Source organism: Staurois parvus, unplaced genomic scaffold (genome assembly GCF_062004578.1).
Source record: "Staurois parvus isolate SC_StPar_1 unplaced genomic scaffold, SC_StPar_1.0 ptg000783l, whole genome shotgun sequence".
Classification (NCBI taxonomy): Eukaryota; Metazoa; Chordata; class Amphibia; order Anura; family Ranidae; genus Staurois; species Staurois parvus.
This window is the reverse complement of record NW_028318579.1, coordinates 607,751-625,372: the sequence shown is the minus strand read 5'-3', so window position 1 is coordinate 625,372 and position 17,622 is coordinate 607,751. Positions and strand designations below refer to the sequence as shown.

Sequence of the window (17,622 nt, the reverse complement as noted above, 5' to 3'; positions counted from 1 at the left end):
CACCGGGCGTCGACGAGTAATCCCCAGCCGGACCTGGTTGACAGTCGCGGCCGCAAATGGCGCACGCCCCCCCACCCGGAAATGCAAAATCACGTGTGTATATATACATGATTGTGCGCCGCCCTGTAGTGGTATTGCTGCTATAGGGTGGTTGGGAAGTGGTAAACATGCCCTTGTTCTGCACAGTCTGTATAGGGGGGGGTAATCATGGTAGGGAAGCAAGGCTTGGCTTCCTAATGCCACAGCTTGTCCACTGCACCCCCTCTTCCCCATGTTGATTAGTCATCTAATACCTGGTGTAGAAATCCAGATCCATGTAATAGACGAAGCAGGGAGATTATTGCTCTGCAAGTCCTTAGGCACAGCTTCCTCTCTGGTAAGAACATAGAGAGGAATGGTAGTGACCTCACTAAATCTCGTAGCACTAGTAGTCACACGCAACAGTGCCTGCGATGAATGTACAGCATGAGGGCTCAAGGCACTGGAGTTTACAGCTACTTTTCTGGAGACATTCAAAACCAAATGTAAATTTTTCAGGGTACTGCTTGGGCACAAACCAGCTCCCAATGTGTAAGCATTTTTATCTCCGGTACATGCTATACAAATACCATGGCTTTTGTCCTATATAGGCACTAAGCTATGCTCCCGCACTTTACCAGACAGGCAAATCTCTTTAGCCTAGTGATTCTCACACATTTTACTGTTGAGTGTAAGCTGTGGGAACTTTATCTGTTTATGGTAACCCTCTACTCACCTTACCAAAGTTTTGGTAACTGACGAAAGCCTTTGTTGTTCATCTAGGATGCCCTGCACAAGTGCAAGCTAAACAAACCGTTTCAGCTTCAGTCACAATTTTAAAAAAATCAAAGCCAGTCTCTAGCCAATTTTTGTTTTATTAGGTAGATACAGTTCTCTCATTGTGTTCCTCCAAGTGGACACATACAGCAATAGGAAACATCTTGAGGGTCTAAGCCTTTCCCACTTTGCTGCTCTGTTTATTTCTTTTTGGTGAAATTTTCCCTCACTTTCTGATGAAGGGAAGGTGAGTTGGTGCTTCTGGGGAGGGTGCATTTAACCAAATCTATTGCTTTGCCCTGTTTGAATGACAGGTAATTAAGCAACCCTGTGCTTTATTAGTTACCTTAGATCAATTAATTTCTTACCTGGAAGAGAAGTTTTTAAGGGTCTGTATGCAGCCATAGATACTAGTTTGGCATGGCTGGTTTATATACTTGCTGCACAAGGTGCTTTCTAAGCGTGCAATGTTTGGCTCATACTGTATATTTATCTTGGCTACCATTGAAAGTCTACAGGCATTCTAGTATAACAGTACTGATGCACCATATAAAAAATCAAATTGTACTCTGTAGTTTGTAAATTAAACACTGCAAAATCATACAGAGCATGCAACAGCCTAGTACAGTCCAATTTCTTTAATTTGTTACATGCAAAAGTACAGAGAGAGGAATTTATTAAGATCAGAGCAGCCAGAATGTGGTGCAGCTGTGCATGACAAATCAGTCAGCGTCTAGCTTTTATTTTCAAAGTTTAATTGTTTGCCCGCCACCCTATAGTAGAACTACTGCTACAGGGCTGTGCAAAATCGTGTGCATATGTATGTGATTTGCATTTCTGGGTAGAGGGCGCGCGCTCGCCGCCCTACCCGTGCCACCATTGGTGCCTACGGATGTCAATCACTGGGTCCCAGCTGGAGATTCCCTGCCTGCACCCGACGCCGTGTAGAACGGACAGGGGAGAGACCTGTGTGTAAACACAGGTCTCTGTCCTGCCAGCAAGGACATGCTGCTGTGTATTTCTCTGCACAGCAGAAAAATACACAGCAGCATGTTTCCATAGCAAAACACACAGCACATGATGTAAAACACAGCACACAGTTAGCCCTTTGATCGCCCCAGATGTTAACCCCTTCCTGCCCAGGGTCAATACACAGATCACTGTACTAGTGTCATTGGGATGTCAGTGGCAGTTAGGTCCTATCCAATGTCAGAATGCCCGTGTGTATATATACTGCCATTTTGAGGACACTATTAACTTTCACGTAAGCCAATTAATTGACATGTATTGGGATTTCTTTTTAAGCAAAGCCATTTAGCAGAATACATTTTGACGAAATTTGATTTTTTTTTAATGGATGTTTTATAGCAAAAAGTAAAAAAAAAAAAATAAAAAAAAGCTCTATCTATATATACCTATAAATCTATATATCTTTTATTTATTCTAAATTGTCGGGGGTTTTTTTTTTTTCTCTCTGTGTATATAGTGCTAAAAATATACACCGCACAGGTGATCAAATACCACCGAAAGAAAGCTCTATTGGGGGGGAAAAAAGGACATAAATTTCACTTTGCACAGCGTTGCATGACCGCTCAATGGATAATGGAGTTTGCTTTGAATATTAAAAAGGAATTAGTGTTTTTGGCTTTCGATGCTCTGATACAGGGTAGTTCTGTTTTTTAAAGAATATGTAAACCCTCATCTTGTAAAACAACCCATTCAGTTTAAAATAGAAATGAAAGGCAAAACATTTTAAATACTACCTTTTTTTTTTTTTTTTTTTTTTTTTTTCTCCTTACTATAAGTAGTTACATTCCCTCTGTTATCAGCTGCATAATGAGCTCAGGGAGGAGAGACAGCAGCACACTGATCTTTCCCAGTGAATGGCTATGCAGAGGCAGCATGTCAGCGCAAGCCTGATCATTGGATTAGCTCCCAGCACAACTAGAGAACTGACCACGCTCTGCTCTTCTGCCTAGTGTGGTCAGTTTTTAATAGGAAAACAGAAGGATTGGCAGGAACGCCAGGGATTTCACGCAAAGGAAACAATACAAAGAGAACAGGAACTTTTTCATAAAAGTACATGGCACATATCGGGAATATAAAATGTTGCGTTTACATATTCTTTAGGCTTTGCTTAGAGAAGGGAATAGTTAAATCTTGGTGAGGTAGGTGTGTGTGTTTGTGTTTTTTTGTGTTAGACAGCAAGAAGTGGGGAAATCACTCCAAACTAAGGAGGGGATACATCAGTGGAAACCTATAGCTTAATTGTTTTTTTTTTGTTTGTTTTTTTGTTTGCAGTATCTGCTACAGCATTTTATAAAGCACAACCGGTCATAGAGTTCATGTGTGAAGTTCTGGATTTTAAAAGCATAGAAGAGCAACAAAAACCTCTTACAGATTCCCAAAGGGTTAAGTTTACCAAAGAAATAAAAGGTAAGTATCTTGGTCTTGCATAATTCTGTTCAGCTAGCTGCCAAATTTAAAGCCTTGGTTAAGGTCCCAGTGGATCAGGTTTGTGTGTGCTAATGGTGGAAGACTGCCTGCCCCCTTCACACTTAAACCATTCATCGGTTCCCTGCAAAGAGAACTTTAGACTGGAGTTCGAGATACTAATTTCAAAGAGGACTTAAACCTTGATTTCTGAAATGGAATACTGGATAGGTAATCTGCCAGATTCCTAAGTAAACTGGGTAACCGTGATCAATGTATATACAGTTTTTATTGCCTTGATGGTGTAAAAGAAACAATAAGGTCTCTTTCACACAGGCCGCTTGTAAATGCATGTTTTTTGTTTTGAAATTCCTACACTCCTTGCACAGAGATCACTTGTATTTGTACATTGCGTTTATCCGATTATGTGCGTTTACATGCGGCTGCGTTTTTGCTGCGGTAGTAAATTTGTTTGCATTTTCTCATGCAACTGCTTATTTTTTTCTTTGTACTGCAATTAAATGTGTTTAAGTCCAGTTAGGTGCGGTACATCACTCCTGGACACTGTGAACTTTTTTTCCTTAACACATAAAACCGTATGTTATGAAAAGTTGCTAAACGCAGTGCGTTTATGGAGCCATAGGGATGCATTGTCTTCATTTAACTGCATTAAATAAGTTCTTCTACACGCAGCTAATAAGCGTGAGTCAGAGGCCTAAAAAGTTGTGACTGAATTTCTTAATGTATTTGTCCTGTTTTAATACCTGATTGAGCCTAAAATGGGACCTTAAAGGGTAACGCTACTTTCATGAGAAAAACAATAGTAAATATTTCATACACTATTCCTACACAAGCAATGCTGTAATTTAAAGTTATTAAAAATGTACCTTTCCTTTTAATTCTGCAGCTACTGTTCTTTTCTGCAACATGCAGTATGATTACTTTGAGATGGTTCTGTACACAGTTGGTGTACAGAACTTCCCCAGAAATGTCATTTCCTGCTTGTGTGATTGGCTCACTGATTTCTCAGGTCTGTAGTAAGATGCAAGTAAAATTTTAGACTTCCTTTTGCAGGTAATGATTTAGTGTGCACCCCTCGTGTCTAATTGTAGATTCCATAGTTAATACCCAGGAAGTGAATGATGCAAAAAAATTTCAGATTTTGTTTGCAAAGGCATATCTGCTTTTTAGACCATATATCGTGTTGCATCCATTTTTAGGGAGTAATCTGAAGCATGATCAAATACAGCACCTCTAACACCAAACACATCCTTTTTAATGCACAGTGCGACAATCAACGTTTTTTGTTTTTTAAAGAAGAAAAATAGGGTTTTCTTCCATTCAAAAAATACCAAATGTTAACGGATGCAGACATTAATAAATGTAAACAAATCCATTTACATCCGTTAGTCCATGTAAATGTCCGATTTTCATCACAGATGAAAAATGGACCCACGGAACACCCGTGTGAAAGGACCCTTAGGGGTTTATTTACTAAAGCTGGAGAGTGCAAAATCAGACTCACTTCTGCATAGAAACCAATCAGCTTCCAGGTTTCATTGCCAAAGCTTCATTGAACAAGCTGAGGTTAGAAGCTGATTGGTTTCTATGCAGAAGGGAGTCTGATTTTGGACTCTCCAGCTTTAGTAAATAAACCCCTTACTGTCTGAATTTTAGCCAGACACTTCTAAAACACTCCTATACCCTTGCAAAACTCTCAAATAAAACACCTGAAAATCTATCTGTTCAGATGTGAATGCAGTTTTAGGGCCCTTTCACATGGGCGTTCCATATGTCCTTTTTTAATCTGTCCGTTTATGGATGAAATACAGACACCCGTATATTTCTATGGATTAGTGGGTGTAAACAGCACATCCGTTTACGATCTTTTTTTTTTTTTTTTTTTTTTTTTTTAATAGAAGAAAACCCTATTTTGCTTCAAACAAAATGTAAACAGACATACGATCTGGTTTTGCATCTGTTTTTTGCATTGGTAAAGGATGTAAGAAACTGATATAAAATCTGACGGGAAATTGATCTGTTTGTCTTTTTCTTTTTTTTTTTTTTTCTTTTTTTTTCTTTCTAAAAATGTAAGGGTCCTTTTCACACGGGCGTTCCGTTTTTTATTTTCATCAGTTCAGTCATGTTTTTTCAAAAAGAAAAAATGAATCCGTTTACGACAGTTTCTCATCCATTTTTACATTAGTTTTTTTTACATCTTTACCAATGCAAAAACAGACCATATGTCTGCTTTACATCCGTGGGTTTTTTTTTTTGGGGGGGGGGTTTCTTCCGTTCAATAAAAGGATGTTAACTGATGTAAACATCCATTTACATCATCTAGTCCATAGTAGTACATTAGTGTCTGTTTTTCATCCGTAAACGGACATACGAAACGTCTGTGTGAAAGGACCCTTATAGCTATGTCGAATTACAAAGTGATCCCGTGACAACAGAATCACTCGATTTAAAACGTGGTCTAGTGTGTGTGAGCTCCAGATCTCAGTATGAACTATTCTACTTTGGTTTTCCAGGCTTAAAAGTAGAAATTACACACTGCGGGCAAATGAAGAGAAAATACAGAGTGTGCAATGTAACAAGGCGACCAGCAAGTCATCAAACGTAAGTGTGTTTATTCTGTCGGATTAAGGTCACCTTGACATTTTCTCATACCTGCTGTTTGTTCAGAATTGATGTCAATTGAAAATGAACGTATTTGTATTTCAATTATTGTGCATACCTTTTTCCAATTGTACTTTCAATCTGTTTGGTTATTGAAACAAATAGATGCAAATGCAGGCATTTAAATAAACCGCTAGTGTTTCATCTATTAAATCTGACCCAGTTTCCAAAGCTGAGCTATGTATAGTTGTTCTCATGGCTGCTAACTTGTATGTAAAGAGGTTTTCCTAGACCCACTTTTTTCTTTCCCCTCATTCCCATCTCCCTTTCTTTTTCTGTTGTCTTCCCACTCTGTGTTCCTCTTTTACAACTTCTCCTTCCCTGCTTCCTGTTCCCTCCTGACTCTTTATCCCCACTGCATTCTTCCTCCTCCTCCCCATGTTGTATCCCTTCAGCAACCTTTATTCTCCAGAGGCGACAGAAACCCTGTGTGGGCCTCCAGCTTTTATTTCATGCATTTTAAAATCCGTTTTATTGCCTGAAAATCTTTACCTGTTTGCATATGGTTTCTATGCATTTTGTGTGCACAACACTGTATTTCACTTGTAAACCCCCTACAAAACAGAAACCGTAATAAAAATTATTGGAAGCGAAAAATTTTCTCAGTTACTAATATCTTAAAACGGAACTATATTTGCCTTGGATGTAGTGATGTGGCATCCCGGAGCTCCCTGACATCTTTGGGCAGGAGGCTTCCAGGTCTCTGTCGCCAGCTGCATTCATTGGCTGGGCTGGTATGACGGCACTCCCACATGTGCACGGGAGCGCAGTCAAATTCAGCATTGCGCCTATGCAGCATACTATGCAAGACGGACAGGCATATAAGGTAACTTTAATGCAGAAGAGACCATCGTGTGCCTTCATTAAAATTCCTGGCTGTTCTTCATTTTTTTTTTTTTTTTTTTTGCTAAAGTTCCTTTTTTAAGTTTATTTAGCGGTATCTTATGTGTTTTATTCTTCCTATAGATTCCCTCTCCAGCAAGAGAGTGGGCAGACGGTGGAATGCACCGTTGCACAGTACTTCAAGGATAGACACAAACTAGTACTTCGCTACCCTCATCTTCCATGTTTACAGGTCGGGCAGGAGCAGAAACACACATACCTCCCTCTTGAGGTAAGCTTCTCATAGTTCATGTCTGTCTTTTGTTTGTACAGATTTAAAGTCCTGCAACAGGTAAACACCATTTGAATCGAAAGATATTATTGTCAATGAGGTTGCCATGGTAAATGAGAAACTATGGGTGCCTTGGCTTAGATACTCCTTGACTTAGTCCATTAGAGTTGGTACAAATGTGGTTGAAGTGGTGCCCTCCTGTGGGTTTTAATTTTGCCAATGTCATAGTTCACATCGGTGCAGTTCCAGTGCGTTCCGGTTGCCTAAAAAATGTAGAACTTGCTGCATTTTTTTTTTTTCTGCACAGAAATGTACTGGAACACGCATGTGCCCATTTAAATTGAAGAAAGAGAGGGGGGGAATGAACTAGAACGTGTCAAAAATGTGCATCCGGAACACATGTAGACTGCTTTTCTGTGTGTGTGTGTGTGTGTGTGTGTGTGTGTGTGTGTGTGTGTGTAGGTTACTTTTGTGTTGGTGTTTACTTTGTAGTCTTCCTCAGGGGGACTATGGGAACCTAATAGGGGTATAGGTCTGGAACCCTGAATAATTTAATATACATTAAAATCAAATTCACTGCATTGCAGAACCTTGTTAGTTGTGGTAATACACCTTGCATGTGTCGCCGTACACGAAGGCAACACACATGCGTCGCAAGGCATAATCGTATTCTGCATTGCGTTACAAACTCACCTGATTTTTCTGATGTTTTGGGGCGTTGCAGCTCACTGATTTTGATATGTTACCTTACCACAACATGCATTAATGCCCTGCAAGAATGTAAATGGGCCCTAATGCAGATTAATATCTTCTGTAGCTGTTCCTTAATGCTTCCATTGTATGAAAACCGCAAAATTCTTACTAGCTAGCTTTAGTATTTGGAATTCACGGTTTATATAAATGAAAATTTAAACAGCTTTTGTAAATTTGGAAAAGTAAACCCAAGCAATTGGCGACTTTAGAAGTCATATTGGTACTTAAACGTTTCATGCGAGAATTATGAAAGTCAGGATTTTTTTTCCTGTAGTGGTTTTATTTCTCTTTGGGCACAAAAAGAAACAATTTGACTTATTTTTTTTCTTAACTTTTTATTGCCCAAGGAGTTTTTCACACCCGGGTGTACTCCATGCTTTTTGAGGTTTCACCTGAAGAAACCATTTAGTTGGTGTATTTTCCATTATCCTTTTAGGCCTCTCGTTAAGGCTCTGCACATGAGCCCTGCAAAATATAAAGACAATGACTATTAGGCCCCATTCACATTGTATGTCTTTACCGTTGCTTCTAGGGGCTTCTAGTGGTTTTTGGGTTTTTTTGGAGTTTTTTTCTTTTTAAACACCCCTGCATGTTAGCCTATGTGTCCGATCACCTGTAAGTGTTTTAGAGGAGTTTAGAGGCAGGGATGTTTAGATGTAGAAAAAAGCCCACATTTCAGTGGTCAGGACAAATTATTATCCTGACCAATTAAATTAATGCCCAAACACTTGATGTACCTGAACACGTTACACGTGTTTACAAGCGTCTAGTGTTTAAGCAAAAATACTGCCAGAAGCAAAGGTGTCTATGGGAGCTAGCAAAGCGGCCAGTGTGCATGAGGCCGTACCCACATAATGGAACTTTATCTGCAGAGTTTTTCTAAAAAAAAAAAAAAACCCCAAAAAACCTGCAAATTACATTCTAATAGCATAAGCAAATATATATATATATATATATATATATATATATATATATATATATATATATATATATATTTACAATCTAAGGTCCCTAACTCACATTCCTATACGAAGGCCAATTTAGGCAGAAGCCAAATAACCTACTAGAATGTCTTTGGAGTGTGGGAGGGGACCGTAGGAAACCCACGCAGGCACAGGGAGAAGATGCAAACTCCAGGCAGGTGGTTCTGTGGTTGGGTTTCGAACCGATGACCCTAGTGCAGCAAGGCAACAGTGCTGCCTGACTTTTAGCCACTGACCAAATTTAACCAGTGATTCATGATGTCTAATGTGGACAGATTAATTGTGATTTCAAGCCAAGATAAAAATCAATACTAGGAAAGTTTAATTAGTGTGTTTGTTTATTTAGGCATTGATACCTTTCCCCTCCCCCCAAGGTTCTCCTATAGAAGTATTGGCAAGATATGCCTAAGTTGCTCAGCCTTTCTGGACTTCTGTCAGGCACCTTGGTTTTGAGCACTTTTTCTTGCACTTACAATGGCTGACCAGTGGAAGGCAGGCTATGGGATGACTCCCTAGTGTCCACCTTAATTGGTGGTATGCAACTGTAAAATCGGAATCCATGCATATACAAGAAAACAGATTTTTAAATAGCTGTCCACTTTAGTGGCCACTATGCATGAAAGGATAAATAGAGAGTGGTGGTCATAATGATTTCCTCGGTAAGGAGACATATTTAGCTATTCATTGTGTGTGTGTGCCGGGGGGGGGGGGGGGGCAAATGATCCTAAAAAGGATAACACCTGGCCTTTGTAGTTGTGTTTTTAAATAGGGCAGAAAACTATAGCAGGTATTGATTAACCAAATAACCATATTTCTTAAAGTGGATCTATACTCTCCTCCAGCGATGTGTCCCGCTGCTCGCCACCGGGTCGGTAACACCTTTGGACTACTGGCTTCTGTCATTGGCTGGGCGGGAATGTTGTCACGCTCACGCATGCGTGGGAGTTGTCAGGTTTGGCATTGACTAATTTGTACAGTGGACTGCGCATATGTGGCTCCCTGTACAGTGGCAGGCAGGTAAGTAACTTTAATGCAGAATAGGCAAAGCATGTCTTCTGCTTTAAAATTACTGCCTGTTCACAATTTTTTTTTTAGGTTCCACTTTAATGCATTTGAAATATTGAACGTGGCCTTTTGCTGGCAACTTATCTGTTTATCTATTCTTTGGAAAAATGTTTTTCATTCTTCCAGAATGTCACGCTATGCTTCCTAATGTAATCATACTTAATCCATTACTCTCCCAGAATGTAAACCTTACTATAGAAACCTATACATTATACAATATAACCCCTCCCCAAATCTGTTTAAAATGTTGTGACTTTACAAAGAATATTATTTTTATGCAGTATTTTTCCTCGTCCTCTCATTAGGTTTGCAATATAGTGGCAGGACAAAGGTGCATAAAGAAACTGACAGACAATCAAACCTCCACTATGATTCGAGCAACTGCGCGCTCCGCTCCAGACCGCCAGGAGGAAATCAGTAAATTGGTAAGAGGTTTATAATCTCTCTGCTAGAGCTACTTTCTCTCTTGAGGGTGTAACCATAGGCACGTAAACTTGGTGTAAATCTCAGGGGAAGATGCATGCATGCTTTAGTTACTGAACATAACTGTACTGATTACTTAGGAAATAGAAATCACACCTCATTACATAAGCTTATGGTAAAATGGCCTGTCTTCTATATTTGCCAATCAGCATTTTTTTTATTTTTTTATTTTTTTTTTTTTTAGCCCAAACCGGTTGTGTAGGCCGATGCTGCCTTTTTTTTTTTTTTTGGTTGCCGCCTAGAACTATAACCCTAAGTGATAGCTGGCAATATAACTGCTCAAGTCAAACTGTATCTTTAGTTTGTCAACATTTTCTTGAATGTTGGCACACAAAATTTTAGCCTGCAATGTAACTGAGCATTAATGCGTTCTACTTAGCTAGACCTGTGGCCTTGCATTAAAAAAAAAATGTAAAGCAACACTTCGTTATAAGTATTATTTATTATTATACAGTATTTATAAAGCGCCAATAGTTCGCTCAGCGCTGTACATTACAAAGAGGGACAGAACATGTGACAGAACAATACCAATACAATGCAAAACATGAGGGGATTGAGGGCCCTGCTCTTTGGAGCTTACAATCTAGGAGGGAGGGGATGGTGGCACAGGAGGAGATAGCTGTGGGGGATGGAGTGGTAGGAAGAGTGGAGGAGGTCGGCAGGTTAGCAGGGGGTGGGGTAGGCTTCCCTGAAGAGATGGGTTTTCAGGGTGCGCCTAAAGGAGAGGAGAGTAGGTGATAATCTGATGGGTTGGGACAGGGAGTTCCAGAGGATGGGTGACACTCTGGAGAAGTCCTGGAGGCGGGCATGGGAGGAGGAGACCAGGGAACTAGAGAGAAGGAGGTCTTGTGAGGAGCGGAGTGTGCGTGTTGGGCGGTACTTGGATATTAGGTCAGTGATGTAGTTCGGGGCAGTATGGTGGACAGCTTTGTACATCAGTGTTAGGATTTTGAATTTGATCCGTTGTGCAATCGGAAGCCAGTGGAGGGATTGGCAGAGGGGGGTGGCGGAGATGGAGCGGTTGGAAAGGTGAATGAGTCTGGCAGCCGTATGCAGGATCGACTGAAGCGGGGATAGCCAGCGGTACATCTGCAGTTGGCTTTATAACCTTCCAAAGTTCCACAAATACCTTTTTTAGATGCTGCCAGTGAAGTCCACCTAACGCGGATTTCTGTGATGATGTGGCAACAAGGCTCCTGAATTCAGAGCATAGTTACCACTCTCCTGCTTGCACTACGGTGGGTTGTAAAACTTTTACAGGAGGCATTGTCACTTCTGAATCTCAATCCTTGTCAAGCAGCACCTGGCCACATATAGTCCTATCCACTGCTTTCATGGACTGGTAGAACTACCCTTAGGCTGCATTCACACTTTGAGCGTTTTTTGGAGCTTTGAGCTAGAAAACACCCATCTATTCTCTATGGTGTCTGTGCACAATCACGTGTGAACAGGCACCATAGAGAACAATTGAGTTAAGTTTGAGCTTTTTAGGAGCTTCAAGCTACAAAACTCTTTAAGTGTGAAATGCAGTCTTATTGCTGAAACACTCCCACAGTGAGCTGCAGCAACTGGGAAGGTGGGAGCTGGGAAAAAGAGAGGATTTTTCTCAGTCAGGGAGGGTAAAGAAAGATTGGTACTTGTTTAGACTGTAGAACAGGGGGTGCTCAAGCTGTGGCCCTCGGCCTCAAACCAGGAGAGTGAATTTCTGTTATCCTGCAAGTTTGGTATGCTTTCTGAAAATGCACCTAAATTCCTGAATGCGGGAGTTATGGTGCACCTTCAGAAAGTGCACCACGCCCGCAAGATATAAAACACAGCTAACCCACAAAGCCGCAGGTGCACCCGCAGTTTGGGTAAACCACAAGGCATCAGTGTGAAAGCAGCCTTATTAGGAGGCTTAGGACAGTAAGGGCTTTTTTTACATTTGTTTAGGGGGTGGTAAAACACCATAGTTGGGATTTTATACCATGACCATTGGTGTAGTATTAGGGGTTGCAGTGGTGACCCCACCCCATGCTCCAGGGGACCCGTGTGGCCTCCCTGTCGCATTCCATTTTACACTTGGACAGGAGGGGTGGCAGCATACACAGGTACTGATCCTCTCCATTTTCCTCCTGCAACCACTGAAAACTTCTCTTGCTCCCATCTGCATTCAGCCGCTGAAGGAGGAAAATGTTGCTATTCAAAAAAAAAAAAAAAAAAAGTCAAAATTCTGTACCATTTAATGTTATTGTGGCCTGCTACCGGTTACCAAATCACTTGTGTCCCTCACTCTTTAGAGCCTTTAGATCTTTAGAAACGGAAAAAAGAATGATTAGTTTAGTTTTAAAGTTTGTATATTTATGTGCCTTTGAATAAAATCATTAAAATATCCAATATTTACAGGATCTATTCATGGCCCTCCATTTTCAGAGGGTGCTGAGCTTTGAAATGACCAACCTAACACACTGCTCGCTTGCTTTTTAGTAGCCCTTTGTAAATGACCAAGATGTTTCCTCTTGGGGCATATTCCCCTTCTCTGAATCCTCCATGTTTTTAGCACAAGCCTGTAAGAGGCTTCAGACTGCTGATTCCTGTTTTATGGCAATCCTTTTCCATGCAAATAATAAATGTGTAAAAAAAAATAAAGTTGGAATTGGTTACAATTAGATCCAGTGGTTCGATGGGGGCCTTTTTCAGTGTATGCATTGCAATAAGGAATTGCATATTAAATACCCACAACCAATTGGATTTTGCACTGTACTAGTTGTACCCATCCCCTGTGTGATACAGCTCTGTCACACGTTGCTATGTAGGCAGGGAACAAGCATTTATGTTCTCCCCAGGTTGATTTTTTTTTTTTTTTTCTTCAGTAGTTTATCAGATTAGCAGGCCGGCTTTGTGCAGCACCACAGGATGCCTGTTAGGCATTTTCACAATTACAGGTTTTTACTACTAATTGTCATTGAACCTCTGTGTGAGAGGGGCACGCAGAATGAAGTCGTGGTAATCACCACCTTAGCTTTACTATTTATATTTCCAAGTAAATCTCTTGCAGCTCCCTACACTTTTTCTGTGGGCTACATGGTGGTGAAGTGTTCACGGCTGTGTTCTTACAGTACCGGGCTTTGTTTCCCACAAAGAACTTTCAGCAAGTACTTTCTCTTTGCGATGTTTTTGTTTTTTTTCCCTCGGGTGTTCTGATTCTACTGTAGGCTAAATATAGTGGATTAACTTTCTTTAATACAAACTGTCAGAATATATGTCTTAGATTGTAAGCTCCCAGGATCAGGCCCTCCTAACCCTCTTGTATTGAACTGTATTGTTGCTGTATTGTCTCCCTTTATATTGTAAAGCGCTGAGCAAACTGTTGGCGCGATATAAATCCTGTTTAATAATGTGTCTGCATGGCTGCAGTAGACATAGCATATCAAGTTATTTAGGGAAGGGGACTGATGTTTACAACCTATATGTTGTGTACAGGACTGCTTAATTAATTCTATTACTTAACTGCGTACAGTAGTTTTAGGATAATTTTGTTATGCAGCAAGTGGTAGTTTGTTGGGCTTTGTGCTTGTAATGGGAGGCCAATGTTAGGCTGGTGGCCTAAGGGCTCGTTCACGCTTGACTGTTTTTCCAACTCTTGCCCAACACCCCTATAGCGTTTGACAAGCGTTTGTCCGGCATTTGCGGAGCGGTTTTTAACGCTCCACATGCGCTGTTTAGCGGCGTTTGCCAAGCGTTAAAAACGCCCCACAAATGCCTATAATGAAGTTTAAATGGTGTTAACGCTCCGCAAACGCCCCGCAACCACGTCGCATTAACATTTGTGGTGATCAAAGGGTTAAGTGTTTTGAGTGGGTTTTTTTTTTTACGATGTTTGCTGTGTTGTGATTTACTTGGAAGACATGCAGCTTGCAGAGAGATACAAAGCAGAATGTCCGTGCAGACAGGATAGATATCTGTGATGTTTACACACAGATCTCTCCCTTCTCAGCCCTGCTGATGATCAGAGTCCCAGCCGGGACCACGGTGATTGACATATGCAGCAGCCAACAGCGGTCCGGGTAGAGCGGCGCATGTGCCCCCTACCTGGAAATGCAAAATCACGTGTGTGTATATATACAGTGAAGGAAATAAGTATTTGATCTCCTGATTTTGATTTTGGCAATCAGAGGTCAGATGTTTCCTGTAGTTGGCCGCCAGGTTTGCACACATTTCAGGAGGGATTTTGGACCACTTCTCTTGGCAGATCCTCTCCAAGTCATCAAGGTTTGGTGGCTGACATTTGGCAACTCTAACTTTCCCTCCACAGATTTTCAATCAGATTAAGGTCTGGAGACTGGCTAGGCCACTCCAGGACCTTAATGTGCTTCTACTTGAGCCACTCCTTTGTTGCCTTGGCCGTGTGTTTTGGATCATTGTTGTGCTGGAACACCCTCCTGAGATGTGTGCAATCCTGGTGGCCATCTACAGGAAACGTCTGACCTCTGTGATTGCAAACAAGGGATTTGCCACCAAATACTAAGTCCTGTTTTGTGAAGGGGATCAAATACTTATTTCCCTCCTGAACATGCAAATCAGTCATCATTTGCTAGACTTGCATTTCTTTTGAATTTTTTGTTGCTATTCTGTCTGTGTTATAATACACCTACCATTCGATTTTCAGACTGATCCTTTCTTTGTGAGTGAGCAAACCTGCAAAATCAGCAGGGGAGCAAATACTTATTTCCTTCACTGTACGTGATTTTGCGCAGCAGTGTTTCCCTGTAGCAGTATATCTGTTATGGGGCTGCTCAAAATGTAACCTGCAAGGGGCCCAGAGGTTTTTTTTTTTTTTTAAAGATTTTATTATTTCTTTAACTCAAATTATCCCTTGTATGGGAAGAGAGATATTGTTTTGTTTATTTCATGAAGTGTGGTACCTATGCTGTGAATCTACACTTGGACTTTGAAATAAAATCACTAGCCCAACACTGGCCTTCTAAATCTTAAAAATCCACTGTACGTTTTTTCCAAAAACATGTAACTGACCCAATTATTGATTGTTATGACTCATGGTACTGTCAGTTCATTATCCTTTTCTCATCCACTCCTATTTGTTTTTCTAACGTATACATTGGGTGACATGTACTTTTGTGCAACTGTAAACAGTGTCAAAGAGGTGCTTGCTTGTTTCCATAAAGATGCGTCCAAAGATGCCTTAAAACTTTATCATGCTTGCCTGAAATCTACAATTTTTTATTATTTTTTTAAATCTTGGAGCTTTCCCTCTTCCCCTGACACCCCCCCCCCCCCCCTTTTTTTTTTTTTTTTTCTTTTTTTTCTTTTTTTCCTTTTTTTTTTTTGTTTCTTTTGTTTTCTCTCTGTGATGTTTAAATTTTTTTGTCATTTTTACAGATGCGCAGTGCAAGTTTTAATACCGATCCATTTGTACGGGAGTTCGGTATTATGGTGAAAGATGACATGACGGATGTAACCGGAAGAGTCCTTCAACCTCCTTCAATCCTATACGGAGGCAGGGTATGGGAAGAGCCAAATGCTCCCTTGGTAGACATCTCAATGGTTCTTGATCTTTATTCTGTGCTGTGCGCTGCTTGTCATGGCATTGCTTTGCTTCATATAGTGACTTAATATGCTTGTGCTGATCTGTTGCTGAGTGTCTGCTTGATAGATAGATATTTTATTTTTTTTTTTTTTTGTGGATCATCACTTTAAACTGTGGCGACACTTAGTTTTTAATTGCAAAAATGTTAAAATGATCAGAAGAAAATCTGTAGTTCATGCTATTGCATGAGACTGATGGTTGAGTAGTCATATTAATAGCCCAATGCTTATTTTGGCAAAATAAGGGGGAACAAAAACAGTTTAGCTCTGCAATACATGCACTTTTTTTGTTCTAGCTTTTGAAAAATTTTACCATCTGATGACCCCGGGTCTTTTCTGCACTGAAATCACAAGCAGTGTCAGCCCTGTCCATTTAATCTTTACTGGACTACAAAATATCATACATATATGGTAACATGCAGTTGGGATGGTCTGCATTTAGGTGAACCTGTCAATTTGCCTTGTAGAGACAAAGCACTTGCTTAGTGGGGAACATGATCCAGAAATGCACTATTTTGGAAGGTCAGCTGTATGAGTCTGTCTTCCTGTGTACTAGGCCTTATAAAATTTATACCAACAGAATTCCATCACTGGAGATTTAAGTTTCTCAATCACACTGATGTAAAACACACCCGTAACCACAGTTTAAAGTGTGTTGTGTTTGAACTGATAACTGCTTAGTTAAGTTGTTTAGACCAGGCATGTCAGTCTGATGGGAAAAGTGAGCCTAATCAAGAGGACTAAATCTTTTGGGGGGGGGTTGCATTCCTCCTACGGAGAGTCACACCCATTTCATTAAAAAATAAAAAACTTTAAAATGTAAGCTCGTACACATGGCAGGCAGCAAGATCCTACATAAAATCTTCATACGTTGTACGCATGTTATGTTTGTGCTTACATGAACACACGTACAGCGTGAATGAGGATGCAGTGGGCATCTTGGATGCTAGGATGGAGATAGTGCCTAACATCCTTTTGGTATTCCACACCATTAGTGTGCATTTACAGTAAACACTGTTTGCAGGAAACAGTAAAAGTGTTGACATGCATGCAAAAAAAGGTCTATATGAAAAACTGTAAACCTATATAATTTTTTTTTTTTCTTAATCGCCCTTCCCTCCTGGAAGATCCCCCTTCCTGACCATGCCATCTTTTTGTGATATGGGGCTACGTTACTTTAACAATTGCGCAGTCATGCAACGCTGTACATAGATGAAATTTATGTCCTTTTTTCCCTACAAATAGACATTTTTGTGGTATTTGATCACCTCTGCAGTTTTTACTTTGTGCAGTATATAAAAAAAAAACACTGACAATCTTGGAAAAAAACACAATTTTTTTCTATAAAACCTATCCAATAAAAATAATTAAATATAAATTTAGGCCAAAATGTATTCTGATGCATATTTTTGGTTAAAAAAAATCCTAATAAGTGTATATTGATTAGTTTGAGCAAAAGTTATAGCATCTACAAACTATGGGACATATACTGGAATTTTTATTTTATGCTAGCAATCGCGGCAATCAGCGACTTATAGCGGCACTGCGATATTGTGGCGGACATTTTTAAACTGACATTTTATGTGAACCAGTGACACTAATACAGTAATCCGTACTAAAAACATGCACTGACGTTGTAGTGACACTGGTTAGGAAGGGGTTAACATCTACAGCAATCAAAGGGTTAAATGCGTGCCCTAGCTATGTGTTTGGTGTACACTAGGTGGT

The 17,622-nt window shown here is 40.3% G+C and overlaps 1 protein-coding gene across 1 annotated transcript in view; it reads left to right on the top strand.

Annotated features, from left to right (window-relative positions):
• AGO2 (argonaute RISC catalytic component 2) overlaps positions 1-17,622 on the top strand; it is a 44,442-nt gene that overhangs the window by 11,356 nt on the left and 15,464 nt on the right. Inside the window, exons 6-10 of the mRNA XM_089654624.1 lie at positions 3,097-3,231; positions 5,712-5,850; positions 6,877-7,024; positions 10,131-10,250; positions 15,688-15,810. Coding sequence (XP_089510750.1) covers positions 3,097-3,231; positions 5,712-5,850; positions 6,877-7,024; positions 10,131-10,250; positions 15,688-15,810 — 665 coding nt within the window. The remainder of the gene's footprint in view (positions 1-3,096; positions 3,232-5,711; positions 5,851-6,876; positions 7,025-10,130; positions 10,251-15,687; positions 15,811-17,622) is intronic.